At 36.5% G+C, this 12,473-nt stretch overlaps 4 protein-coding genes across 5 annotated transcripts in view; 2 read left to right on the forward strand and 2 right to left on the reverse strand.

Moving 5' to 3' along the window:
• LOC104801252 (putative clathrin assembly protein At1g03050) overlaps window positions 1-379 on the reverse strand; it is a 3,285-nt gene extending 2,906 nt beyond the window's left edge. The window contains exons 1-2 of the mRNA XM_019201025.1: window positions 287-379; window positions 94-177 (exon numbers count right to left, since the gene is read on the reverse strand). The gene's annotated coding sequence lies outside the window, so the exon portion shown is untranslated. The remainder of the gene's footprint in view (window positions 1-93; window positions 178-286) is intronic.
• A 762-nt stretch (window positions 380-1,141) lies between these two features.
• Window positions 1,142-3,022, reverse strand: LOC104801251 (basic leucine zipper 10-like). Its single transcript, XM_019201026.1, is given in 6 exon segments — window positions 1,142-1,263; window positions 1,369-1,444; window positions 1,815-1,980; window positions 2,307-2,388; window positions 2,570-2,697; window positions 2,700-3,022. Coding segments are annotated over 6 exon segments (765 nt in total). The 5' UTR covers window positions 2,974-3,022; the 3' UTR covers window positions 1,142-1,224.
• Window positions 3,023-3,174: 152 nt separating this feature from the next.
• LOC104801254 (V-type proton ATPase subunit F) lies at window positions 3,175-4,867 on the forward strand. 2 transcript variants are annotated; one of them, XM_010524457.1, is made up of 5 exons: window positions 3,175-3,273; window positions 3,467-3,532; window positions 3,813-3,894; window positions 4,272-4,354; window positions 4,501-4,867. In XM_010524457.1, exons 2-5 carry the CDS (start codon window positions 3,470-3,472, stop codon window positions 4,663-4,665), a joined length of 393 nt encoding a protein of 130 aa, XP_010522759.1. In that variant the 5' UTR covers window positions 3,175-3,273; window positions 3,467-3,469; the 3' UTR covers window positions 4,666-4,867. The 2 variants fall into 2 exon arrangements, with proteins under 2 accessions (XP_010522759.1, XP_010522760.1); XM_010524458.1 differs by having other exon boundaries at window positions 3,186-3,273; window positions 3,445-3,532.
• Window positions 4,868-5,702: 835 nt separating this feature from the next.
• LOC104801255 (transcription factor UNE12) lies at window positions 5,703-9,656 on the forward strand. The gene is made up of 6 exons (XM_010524459.2): window positions 5,703-6,235; window positions 6,933-7,055; window positions 7,564-7,629; window positions 7,989-8,054; window positions 8,881-8,961; window positions 9,063-9,656. Exons 1-6 carry the CDS (start codon window positions 5,873-5,875, stop codon window positions 9,294-9,296), a joined length of 933 nt encoding a protein of 310 aa, XP_010522761.1. The 5' UTR covers window positions 5,703-5,872; the 3' UTR covers window positions 9,297-9,656.
• Window positions 9,657-12,473: the final 2,817 nt, after the last annotated feature.

The raw sequence follows: 12,473 nt of genomic DNA on the forward strand, positions 1-12,473 counted from the left end.
GAAAGAGTGGCACGTGGCATATAGTTTGACCCATTTTTCCAATGGGTCAAATACATCCACGTGGGATTTGCTATAAATAGAGATGAGGTTGACCTGTGGTTGGTGGCTGGCTGAGATCTTTGCCTTTTTTTAGCCCATGTCCGTTTCCACGGACGCAGGGGAGTTCCGTACGAGAATCTAGAAATAGAAATACAGAATAATAAATGTGGACGAAAAATGACATTTAGTGTATCCCAATCATGGAACTTGAAGGAATGGTGTGATCATTGAGCTTATGTTTACTTACAGGTATATTCTGTTGAATCATTCTTTGGAACTGTGTGTGCAGATCCATGACTTCAACCTGGCACTTGTCTGAATAGGTTGGAGACTGAAGCAGAATGGTCATTCACAACGGTTGAACCAACTCGATTTTGCTGGTTTTCCATTGTCTGTAACTGAGGTTGTCCACACGTGGGCTTTTGGGAGTTCAAGATTGGAGGAACCATGGAGCTGTTGCCGACATTGTTCTCAAGTCTTGGAGGTAAAATAATGAAGTGAGATTTCGGGAACTTGAGCATTTGATATATTATGGTTGAATTTGGACTGTGCTTGCAACACGGCTATGCAAGAAGTATCCATTCTGTTCCCAACAAAAGGCATTATTACACTGTTATGCCCATTAGACCTTCCAAGAAGCAGAGGGTTCATTCCTGTCGCACTTTTCACTGTTTCTTCTGCCATTTTCACCTGCATCAGGGGAGACATACCGTGGAGATTACTTCCAAGTCACAAGCAAGGACAAAAGAGCAGCAAGCAGCGCATACTGCAAAAAGGAAAACTTAAAACATCAGCAGCACCATAGCTAAGCTCGCCAATCTTCAAATTCAAGGTCTCCTTTGCTTCAGCACCCTCTAGTCCCACCGACCCATTTCAATCTTGGACCACCAGGTCGGCTCTCACTTCTCAGGGAATGGCTCAAATGTTATATAGGTCACTGACAATCCATTAAGTGATTCACGTCACCAAAAACAGAAATGGTTATACAAAAAGTTTGACTCTCATACGAATATTCTTATTTTGCATCAAAATCGTTTAGTAATTGTACAAACATAAAGATAAGTAGGTTGAAGGAGAGAGGAGAGAAGTGGTGTGTACCTTAGCTAGTAATGTCTCGATATCAGCTTTTAAAATTCTATTGCGAACAGCAGCTTCATCATACTAGTGATTCACGCCACTGAGTTGCTAAAGAAGGGGCGAATGTTCTACCTTCAATTGACTAACCTATGAGGGGCCAAAATAATTCTCAGCAAATCTACAATCAAGAAAATAAGGGGATGAAAAGATTATTCATCAGCCGTTCTAAGGCATTGTTACGTGCACAGAGACCTGTGTTTCAAGTTCACTCATCTGTTCATGCTTTCTCCTTCTGGAACGTCTAGCAGCTTCTCGATTAGATAGCATCCTACAAATTAGAAAGATTCCATTACAGAACAAAGTTTGACAACGGTTTCAATTGATATCAAAACGGTAGAGACGTGATTATTCTAATGATAAAACCACCCAAGATAAGTATTACTAGGAGATAAGAGAAGAATCTTCTCAGTCTATGTGTCCCTAAAATCAGACATAGGTCCAGTAACAATGAACAATAATGTTTCATAAGTGAGCTATATACATACAGGACAAAATAAAAATCATTTTCTGTTGCCAACGCCACATAGAAAGTTCTAATTAGCACACAGTAAACTTCAAAGGAGATATAATTCATACAAAGAAAAGAAAGGGATTTTAACCAAAAAAAAGGGAAAAGAAAGGGAGCAGAAAAAACATACCTCCTAGCATGTTTTACATCCTCTGGGTCGAAGTGTCCAGCGGTTTCAGTTTCTCCTTCGAGTTCATCATCATCAGAATCTTCTCTTGAAGATCCACTAGTCGCCTGCTTCAACGGTAAATCTACTTTTTTCCGCTCAGCTGGTAAGGTAGAAGAAACATCAAGGCCTACCAAAGAGCCAAGTATGATTAAAACACGCGTGTGAGCCTCCAAAGAGATATTCAAAAGACAAAGATTAGCATCATAAATATTATCATGATACAGTAATAGACTAATAGGTACTACTAATATTAATCTAACACCATTAGAAGAATAGCCATAGCAATCTCCATCTCGTTGGTGTTTCTGAAAAGCATATTAATTCAAAAAAAAAAAAGCAAGAAGAAGACTGGAACTTGTAGGACACTAACAAGCAGTGTGCGTACTTTGCTGCAGAGAATAAGTCATACCAAGATGAACAGGGAAATGGAAAAGAACAAGGTGAAGCTCTCACCTTGAATAAGGGGTCCCGATTGATCCGGAAGAATTTGGGTTACGGGCGAACTACTCGCATCTTCAGGCTTCACAGATTCAGCCTGAGCAAAGTTTTTACAAGGCACCAACTTTACGAAGTGAAATTATATACACTATATCAACCAAGCGAATGAACACCAGTAAAACTCATCCGGAACTCGAAGTTGTTCTTATGGCAATCGCACACTGTAGAGACGGGAATGGATACTCACAGATATAGATACAAATAGAGAAAGAATATACCCTAAGAGCGGCCGCAGCATCGAACTCGGTCTCGAGCTTATTCTGGAGAACGCGAAAATACTCATCGGAATCAGCGACAACCGTCGGCGAAAGATCAGAGGGCATGGAAGTGTTCCGATTTCCATATAACGATTCCCAACGCGATCCTCGTCCTCAACGTCGTCGGTTCCCGAAACATACGGCTGAGACTGCGCCGACGAAACACTGATCGCGTTCCCGATCGCTGACGATGTGGAAACCGCGCTCATCGGCGACGACATCTCTTCGAGAAACATCTCGAACATCCACTCCGACTGGCTCCGGATAATTCCCTCCGCCGTAACTGCCTTCGGCGGATCAGGCGATAGAGGCGGGGCATTCCGACAAGGATCTGAGAAATCATCAATGGAGAACACTGTCTTCATCGCTCTCCTTCTCTTGTAGCGTGGCCCGTTGAGTTGGGAATGTTCTGTTTCTTCTGGAGGAAAATATACAGCAGCGATTTTACAAACGTAGCGTTTGCGTTTGAAACGCCAGGCGGTCGAGCTCGCGCCGTTTCCAGCCACAAACTTAGGGTAGTGTCGTAATTTCGTTCATAGGAAAGGGTAATCCCGTCAACTCGTGTTATCCATCGGATTGTAAAAACTAAAAAGCCCAGTCCTCCTCCCCTATTCGCATTGCAATCGCGATCACGAGTCAATCGAAGGGAGAAGAAGAGAACGTAGGTATGTAAATTTCTTCTTGAGCAAAGAGTTGTGAAAATTTTCCCATCTTCAATCTTGTATTCGATTTCAGATCCGAAAAAGGTTAGGCAGTGGTCGAATCGCAGGGTTCGGAAACTGGGTTCGGTTCAAATTACCAGCTTTTTCACGGTGGATTGATTTTGTTCTGTGTAGTTGAACCGATTTTTTTTAATAGAAAATGGCTGGGAGAGCTCAGATCCCTACAAAAAACTCCGCTCTCATTGCCATGATCGCCGATGAGGTAACGACGTTTGCAGAGAAATCATCTCTTTTGGCTTCTTTTTGTATTGGGTGTTTTGGTATTAGTTCCTGAGATTCAATGAACTCCATTGGCGGGCTCCTTTGGAAATTATATTTACTCGGTGCTAGTTTATTGAACACTGCATGTAGAACCAGTTATATCTGCAGGACGAAGAAACCAGTTTGTGTTTTACTTGCTCAGGAATACAAATCCTTTGCAATGTCGTGTGTCCAGGCCTTGTCGGTGGCAGCATCTTACTTGTCTTACATGTTGTGGATAGGACACTGTAGTTGGATTTTTGATGGCTGGAGTTGGTAATGTTGACTTGCGGAGGAAGACAAATTATCTCATCGTGGACTCGAGTATTCTTCTAAACTCTCTGTTGAGATGGTATCTCTGTCCTGGATCTTGTTAGTATTGGTCATTGACAATTGGTTTTAACAGTGTGAGGCCCTTTTGATCACTTATCTTGTTACCCTTTAATATCCTGTTAGTAGTCTAATTGGACTTTAGAACAAAAAGTTTTGTTATTTGAACTCCATTATCACATTAAACTGCCGTGTCCTTGTTGTTAAGGAGATAGCTTCTTGGCCTTTCTTTTGGTTTCCCATAGTTATATCCTACATGAATGTATTTTACCTCTAGGCGCTTTTGTCTTGTTCAGTTAATGTCTTCCCATATAACTCATTTGTTTCTGCTTTCTTGTTTTCGCTGCCTCTTTTGTCTGGTTGACCTTTAGAGACAACTGTGAGACAAATTGAAGATGCTTTCAAGGAGTTCACTGCAAGGGAAGACATTGCAATTGTCCTCATCAGCCAATATGTAAGTGCTTTCTTGCAACTCTGCTCTGGTACATGTGTTGTGTCCATGATGTGTATGTCCTGAACACTGCATACTTGCATTCACTACATCATTCTTGAATTACTGCAAATAAAAAAAAACCCGGTATGCTTTATCTTTTTTCCTAGGTTGCCAACATGATAAGGTTCTTGGTGGATAGCTACAACAAGCCAGTTCCAGCAATCTTGGAGATTCCTTCCAAGGACCATCCGTATGATCCTGCCCATGACTCTGTTCTCTCACGTGTCAAGTACTTGTTCTCTGCTGAATCGGTTGCTTCTGATAGGCGTTGAGCATATTATGCGTCACTACCCGGCAACTCTCTCTGTTCACTTGATTGTACCCTGAATTCTCTCAACTGAACTTGGTTTGTATCATTTGTTTCTTGATGACATTCTTCAATTTCCTTCACAACCCACCAGGTTTTCAATAATGTAAAACTCTATTTATTTTTTGGGAGAGGGATGTTTCATTTGAAAGCAATGGTTTACACCATTTGTTTTTTCAAAAGATTACAAACATCTCGGGTACTCAAAAGGACATTATCAAAAATATATTTACTTTGCTATTTTGACTTCAACACATAGTTTCCTCTGATTATGTATAATATAGCATGGTCACATTTTGATTCATTGTTCATAACGTTAAATTTATGATGTTTTAATCAAATGATTAGTAAGATATATAAGATATGAACATAATAAATTAGTGTGATCACCATAAATTTCACGTTATAATCAATAAGATCAAAATGTGACCACACTATATTTTGGATATATATATTGAAGTCAAAATAGCAAAGTAAAAGTATTTTTGATATAATGTCATTTGAACGGACTTGAATGATTTGGCAAAGGCTTCAAGCATTTGTGCAATAAGAGTGTGAGTGTGTATATATAAGTAATGAATGGTGATAGTTTTTGTTTTGAGTTTTTTTTTTAGTTTTTGGTTTTTGGTTATGAGAGTTTTTATAAAACATGGAAAGTGAGTTTATGGTTTTTACTTAATTTTTTCAATAAAATGATTTTTAGAAAAAGTAAATATACAAAATCTTAAATGGATTTTATTTTTATTTTTAGATTCCAAAATCTGGATAAAAAAATAGCCATACGGTAAAATATGAGAAAAGCCCAATTCATTGTTGTATATTATATTACAAAAGCCCATAGTAGTAAATGGAAAGGCCCACTTGTGGAAGATTTAAAAAATTTTAAAAAAGAGGTAAGGGCAAAACTGAAAATTATGAAACAAGTAGGCCCTTTTTCATCAAAGACGATATTTTTCTAACAGAGCATAAAGTCACTCTTTTTCATCTTCCTTTCTTGTCTCTGTCTCTTCGTCCGCATTTGCTCAGCAGACCACCAACAAATCCACCCATTTAAAAAGAAAAAAAAATCTTTTTGTTTTCTTAAAAAATTCCGCATGTAGATGCTGCTTGTGGCCTCCGACTCGCTCTCTTGACTCACCCCGACTCACCCGAGTCAGAAGAATCTACTCGCCATGGCCAGTGGTAACCCCCATGAAGCTCCTTCCGACCAACCTCCTTCCGACGATTTCTTTGAGCAAATCCTCGGCCTTCCCAACTTCGCTTCTCCTTCCACCGCCGGTCTTCCCGGAGCCGACGGAGGGCTGGTAGGTCCACCGCCTCCGATGTTGCTGCAGCTCGGCTCCGGCGACGAAGCTTCTCACATGGCCGCCATCGGAGGAGGCAGCGCCGGTGGGTTTCACGGTGAGATATTCCCGTTGGGTTTGAGCCTGGAGCAAGGGAAGGGACCTGGGTTTCTTAAGCCTGACGAACCTCATGGAAGTGGGAAACGTTTCCCTGATGAGATTGTTGATAATCGATGTTCCTCTATGAAACCTGTAAGTCTGTAATCTTTTAGGGTTTCGAAAGATAACAGTTTGTTTATGCATGTTTGGTAAGAACACGAACTACTCGAACTCTCAACACACAAAATAAATTGTGGGCAGATTTCTTCGTTTCAAGCGATTGCCGTAGAGACGTGTAGTTGAACAGTGTCAATGCCCTCGCTGCGGTGGCTGTGGTGTTCAGATGTCTGAAAGTTACATATTTTGTTTTATTTTAGCAAACCCAAGTTGAAAAGTTTCATCTTCAATGGCTTCGTTTGCTTGTAATCAAGTTCATACTAGCTCATATCATGTGAATTCTTGGCTATTTTCCTGAACATATTGATTTCTCAAGGCTATGGATTAGGAATTCGGGGCAAGAAAGATATAAAGTTGTTTTAGGAAATTGTAAAAAATAAGTGGTCAAAGATGATTGCTTTGTGTGTTTGTTTGTATGTCATTTGTTTAAGATGTATTGTGTAGCTTGAGAAGAAAACAAGACAAAGGCTGATTAGGTGTCTTAAGTACAAGCCAAGTGTTATGATGGTTAATCTTATTGCCTGAACTGTTTAAATGAACTTATTGCTTGGGGTTTAAATTGATTTTTTTTTTGTATAACGTAGCAGAGAAGTCTCTGTTCCACTTGTTTAAAGTTTGGCAAGCTCACAGTTTTTTTTCTTTCTGGTTTATTTTTTCTTCTTGGTGTTGGAAGGTTTTCCTCGGGCAGCCAATGCCACAACCAGCTCCAACTGCACCGCATCCACCATCCGCAATTCGCCCGAGGGTGCGGGCTAGACGAGGTCAAGCCACTGATCCACATAGCATTGCCGAGCGGGTTAGTTTGTTTGCAATGTTTGTTTGTAGACATGTCTGACAATTCATACGGTAGTTATGTCTGATATTTGTTAATAGTTAAGATAGGTCTTGTGATTTGTGTTTCCATGGATTGCTCATTCAGCCATGATATCTATGCACCTAGAAATTGATGCTTGACAACTGTAGATCAAAGATGTGTATGAGTCAAGCGCAAACCTTTTCTTTTCTTTCGGGTTTCTTCTCTTGAGGGAAAACCCTCTCGGTGGAAAGACTTTGCCCTTCTCCTCCCGCCATCTCCCTGGTTGTCATAGGCCATTTTATGGCATCATAATGTAGCAACCGACTTTTCCAATGTTATTCATAGGTATAAGGTATTTAGTCAGGAGAAATTTTGTTGAAACAGAAGGTGTTGCATGGTTCGTTTTCTTTGCCTGGAAAGATCCCTGGGATAGGTTTATTACTATTTACTAGTCATGTAATCGACAATTCTGGAACAATAACAGTGAATACCTTTCTCCTTGCCACAGCTACGTAGGGAAAGAATAGCAGAGAGGATAAGGGCTCTGCAGGAACTTGTACCGACAGTGAACAAGGTTAGTATCCTTCTCTTGCTGTAAATATTTGGTCTTTGTTGTAGCCATCTCTCGTTTCGCCAAAGCACAATTTATGAAAAGTTCTCAAATGTAGCCCCTAACATGAGAGAAGTTAATTCTTACTTCTTAGTTATCACAATGGAAAAGAAAGAATTAGCAAAATTTGGCTGGTGAACAAAGATTTAACTCTTCGAAACCAATGGACATTCTGTTATTTGTTTCTTTGTCTATGTTTCAAAGGTATTGTGGATGCTTGGCTATGTTTCGTATATTTTTTCTCAGCTGGTTAAAGACATACTGAATTTGGAGTTCGGTAGAGTAAGCGACAGTTCTTGTTTCATGTCATTTGCCTTTTGCAGACAGATAGAGCTGCTATGATCGACGAGGTTGTCGATTATGTGAAATTCCTCCGTCTCCAAGTTAAGGTATGACTGTTTCCAAGTGTCATTTTCAGTTTCAATCTAAAAAAAATCTCCTAGTTTACTTCCTCATGAATATCTCAAGTGGCTGGTTGTAGAACAAGATTCAAGTCCACTATATGCTTCTTGGTTGTTCATACACTAACATGTCAGCCCTTCCTGAACATTAGAAGTTAGAACTGTGGGTACTTATATTGAACATGGGCTGAACAGATTCCAATTTCTGGATAGATCTGTGGTCTAGATCCTGGTCCCACCCTTACAGACCTTAAAACCAAATATAAGTATTGATCAGATATATATTTTTTTAAATTTTTATTCTTATTTTTGTAAGAAGAGTATAGGATGTGTCTTGTCCTTTTAGGACAAGTGATTACTGTTCAGCAGCCCCTTTCTAGAAGTTCACATGCCTTAGTTTTGGCATGTAGTCTCTCTCCACTTTTTGTTTTGCCATTGGGAATTATGGGTTTTGGATTCCCAAACGAACATCAATCATCATGCTCATACATCTCAAAGCCTAAAACTATGGAGTATAAGATTATTATAGTTGCCTTCTCCCTTGGCCGTACAGCTAAACCAACCTAATGATGATTCTATCAAAGAGGTTGCTTAACGTCCTCGCAATGGAAAAGATGTCCCTTTTACTGTAGATAAATGGGGACATTATAGTATCTCTAAAGAGTTATGCAATGATGATGGGCCATAAGATGAAATCTTTTTTTTATCAGTTTCTTGTGAAACCTCCCATGATCATCTTTGAATAGTCTCGTATGCTTATCTTTTTTCACAGGATTTTTAATACGTTGAATGTTTTGCGGGTCAACTTTGGCAGGTACTGAGCATGAGTCGTCTCGGTGGAGCGGGTGCTGTCGCTCCACTTGTAACGGATATGCCTCTGTCATCATCAGTAGAGGTATAAAGACTAAAAAACTATGAGTGTGTCAGCATTTTCAACATTGTAATCATTCATCACTCTTTTTTGTCTTGGTGCTGTTTGACCAAAACCCTTCACAGGAGGAAGGGAGCGAAGGAGGAAGAACGCAGCCGGCGTGGGAGAAATGGTCGAACGACGGGACGGAGAGGCAAGTGGCTAAGCTGATGGAAGAGAACGTAGGAGCAGCGATGCAGTTCCTGCAGTCAAAGGCACTCTGCATAATGCCAATCTCATTGGCGATGGCCATTTACCACTCTCAGCCAGCATCTGATTCACCATCAGGGATCAAGCCAGAGACTAATCCCCCACCATAGGCTCATCACTACCCCGAACATGGTTAAAAAAAAAAACCAGTGAGCCCCTCTTCATCCCATCTGCCGTATGCTTATGTTTTTGCCCCCTTTTTCTTTTGGCCTCTGCCCACTTCAGCGGGAAAGGTGATGATGGAATCAAAGTAGGGTGTGGAGTGGCAAAGGAAATTTGTCAAAAAGCTCAATTGATTAGATATTATTATCAGCTCTGCTTTCTTTTCTTTCTTTTTACAAGGTGGACTTTGATGAAAGCAGCCTTTTTTTTTTGTATAACTAGGAAATAACCCGCGCGGATCGCGCGGACTAAAAATACATATAACTTTTTAATATTTTATATAACACATTTTGTTGTTGGTTTTATAATTGATATTATTAGATGAAGAATTTTTTAAAGTCTCCTAATAACATTTTTTGCAAATTTTTAAGAGAGACTATCTCAGTAACTTTTGTGTTTACATTTTTTTATTGAGTATAATTTTTTTTAAGGGTTATGGACTATAATTATAATAATGGTTGAAATGTTAAGTACGTTGGACGATTCGACGGTAATAAACTACAGTAATTACAGTTTTTTTTATAGAGGTGAGCATTTTTCGGTATTCTGTTTGGGTTATGATCGTGAATAGTTCGATTCGGTTCTTTCGGTTTTATAAAAATTTGTACCAATCTATTATTATATTATATTCAATTCGGTTTCGTTTGAGTTCTGATTTGGTTATGTTTTTTATTAAAAAAATTATATCTTATTAAATTTTTTTTGATTTTTTAGGTTTGTTAAAATTCTGTTTGGTTTCGATTTGATTGCCAAATATTCTATTTTTTAAAAAATTAATACTATTTGATAATTTTAAAAGATTTGAATCAATAAAATATCATATTTTTCGATTCGGATTATTTCTGAAACGCCCACACCTAGTAAGTAAAAATGTGTATAAAATTTAATTATTAACGTGAGACTTCATAGTAAATGGGCGGTTGAGATTTAGTGAAGTATAAAAGTAATGGTGTAGTTTTTCTCCCATTATAATTTTGAGAGTTTTTTTTATTTAAAATAATTTTTGATGGTTACAAAGTCATTTTTGACTCTCAAGTAAGAATCACTCTTGATCTCCCTATGTCGTCTTCGCTGCTGGAAAACACCGTATGTGCGCAGCTTTGACCGAAGTTCCTCTGCCTCCGACGTCGATTCCTTTTATAATTTTGGTATGTCTCTTCTTCCCCTCTGCCATTTGTGATGATGAGATTTTATTATTATGGTGATCGTCTCCGATGCAGGATAATAAATACATATAAATTTAAAAAAAATTTATTTTTAGGTTTAACGTTAAATATATTATATTTTGTTTTTAAATTTATATTTCATATCTTTAAACCAAATGACAAATAGTTTTGAAAATACCGAGTATCATTTTTTTAAAAAGTAATTGATAATAACGTTCTATATTTATTTTTATATATATTATAATATAAAATTAAAGGTTCGAAAATAATACTGATACTACATTAATGTATCTAAGATTTTGTATCTTTATACTTTTATTCTTAAAATATAAAATTAAAATTATTTCATATTTGTATGCTATATATATTTTTATCATAATAATAATAATTCAACAATTCATATGAAATCAATCCACTTTGATTTAAATAAATATCAGTTGTAGTCTCATTTAATTGAATATTTCATTTAATTCATTTGTATTTTATTAAATTTATTTCTTATCTTTTTTCTCATCTCAATTAGATTCATTTGATCCTATAGAACTCATACTAAGATCTTCGATTATGCAATGAATGAATTAAATTAATTTGTCACTCATGAAAGATCTATCATCGTCTCATAAACCATCTATGATAGGAGTTGGAGTTTTAAAAAAACGCTGCTTGTGAAACTCAGATAGACATTATTTAAAAATCCAATGGCTCCCATAGAATCCTTACACAACTAAATTCATAAGAGTTAACATAAATGTCAATAAAACAACTATTTACTATATCTTGATGATATTTGTCGAAAATCGAAACATTAATAGTTATAGTGAAATTTATGTATTCATTTGATATATGTTTTCTGTTAATACTATAATATTTTGTAGAAATTTATGTTTTTGTGAAGAAAAAGAATGATTTTGATTCTTCAAATAATAAATAATGGAAAAATTTATATTATTGAAATTACATTAGAATAAAATAATTATTTTGAAAATAATTTTATTTTTTTAGTAGAGTATATTAATTTGTTAGTCAACTCAAAAAAATTGAAATGAAATAAACAAATATATTTAGATGTTAATATAATATAAATTATATAATCGAATAAAGATGAATCATCAAAATCTTTCATACGTAAATCATTGACTACAATATAATTTGTTATTTGACTATTTATTTGTAATTCCGATAAAATAAACGAATATTAAATCTAAATTTGTCAAAAATAAAGGGTTAAACAAATATCATTATCCGCGCGCATCGCGCGGTCTAAAAATATACATAGATTTTAAATAATTTATTATTAGTTTTAAAGTTATTTAATTTTATTTGCACCCTACTTGATAATCTTTTTCAGACGAAACAGTTTACTCATCTTAGCTTTTCATATACAATTTTCTATCACCAGCAATAAGAGACCATATATATATATAAAATATTATTCAATATTTATATGTCAACTTCTATCTTCTGACAGTGTTTGAAAGATCCTGTCAAACTTCTCTGACATTAATATATCTCTTGTCTTTTTCATTTGAATTCACCATTTTTGCTTCTGTCATCTCTTCCTCTTCATAGACGGATGCTTTACCAATCAACTATAAAAAATAATTTAAATTTATAGCATACTTTGAATCAATTGTATTTTGATCTCACAAAAAATAAATACAGAGTTTTAACTATAATTTAGACCTTAATTATTAGTTTTAATATATGAAGATTTTTTTTTTAAAATATAACACGTCACTTAGAGCTTTAAATATAATTTAGACCTTAATTATTAGCTTATGAAGAATTTTAAAAAATATATAACCCTTGTCACTTTGCTGTATAGGAAATATACTTGTATATATACCAATATAAAATATCAAAAGAGATTGTTTGCCTCTAAATTCACCCATCCTCTTTCTTGGTCTTCATGATTGTCAAACCATTTTCAGAAAACACGCTTTGGATTTGATTTTTTTT

The sequence above is a fragment of the Tarenaya hassleriana genome, unplaced genomic scaffold (genome assembly GCF_000463585.1).
Source record: "Tarenaya hassleriana unplaced genomic scaffold, ASM46358v1 Cleome7, whole genome shotgun sequence".
Lineage (NCBI taxonomy): Eukaryota > Viridiplantae > Streptophyta > Magnoliopsida > Brassicales > Cleomaceae > Tarenaya > Tarenaya hassleriana.

Coding starts and splice junctions, on each gene's coding strand:
- LOC104801254 (XM_010524457.1), top strand. CDS start 3,470: ATGGCTGGGAGAGCTCAGATCCCTACAAAAAACTCCGCTCTCATTGCC. Junction 3,533..3,812: donor TTGCCATGATCGCCGATGAG/GTAACGACGTTT, acceptor TGTTGTGGATAG/GACACTGTAGTTGGATTTTT. Junction 3,895..4,271: donor TTATCTCATCGTGGACTCGA/GTATTCTTCTAA, acceptor GTTGACCTTTAG/AGACAACTGTGAGACAAATT.
- LOC104801255 (XM_010524459.2), top strand. CDS start 5,873: ATGGCCAGTGGTAACCCCCATGAAGCTCCTTCCGACCAACCTCCTTCC. Junction 6,236..6,932: donor GATGTTCCTCTATGAAACCT/GTAAGTCTGTAA, acceptor TGGTGTTGGAAG/GTTTTCCTCGGGCAGCCAAT. Junction 7,630..7,988: donor TTGTACCGACAGTGAACAAG/GTTAGTATCCTT, acceptor TGCCTTTTGCAG/ACAGATAGAGCTGCTATGAT.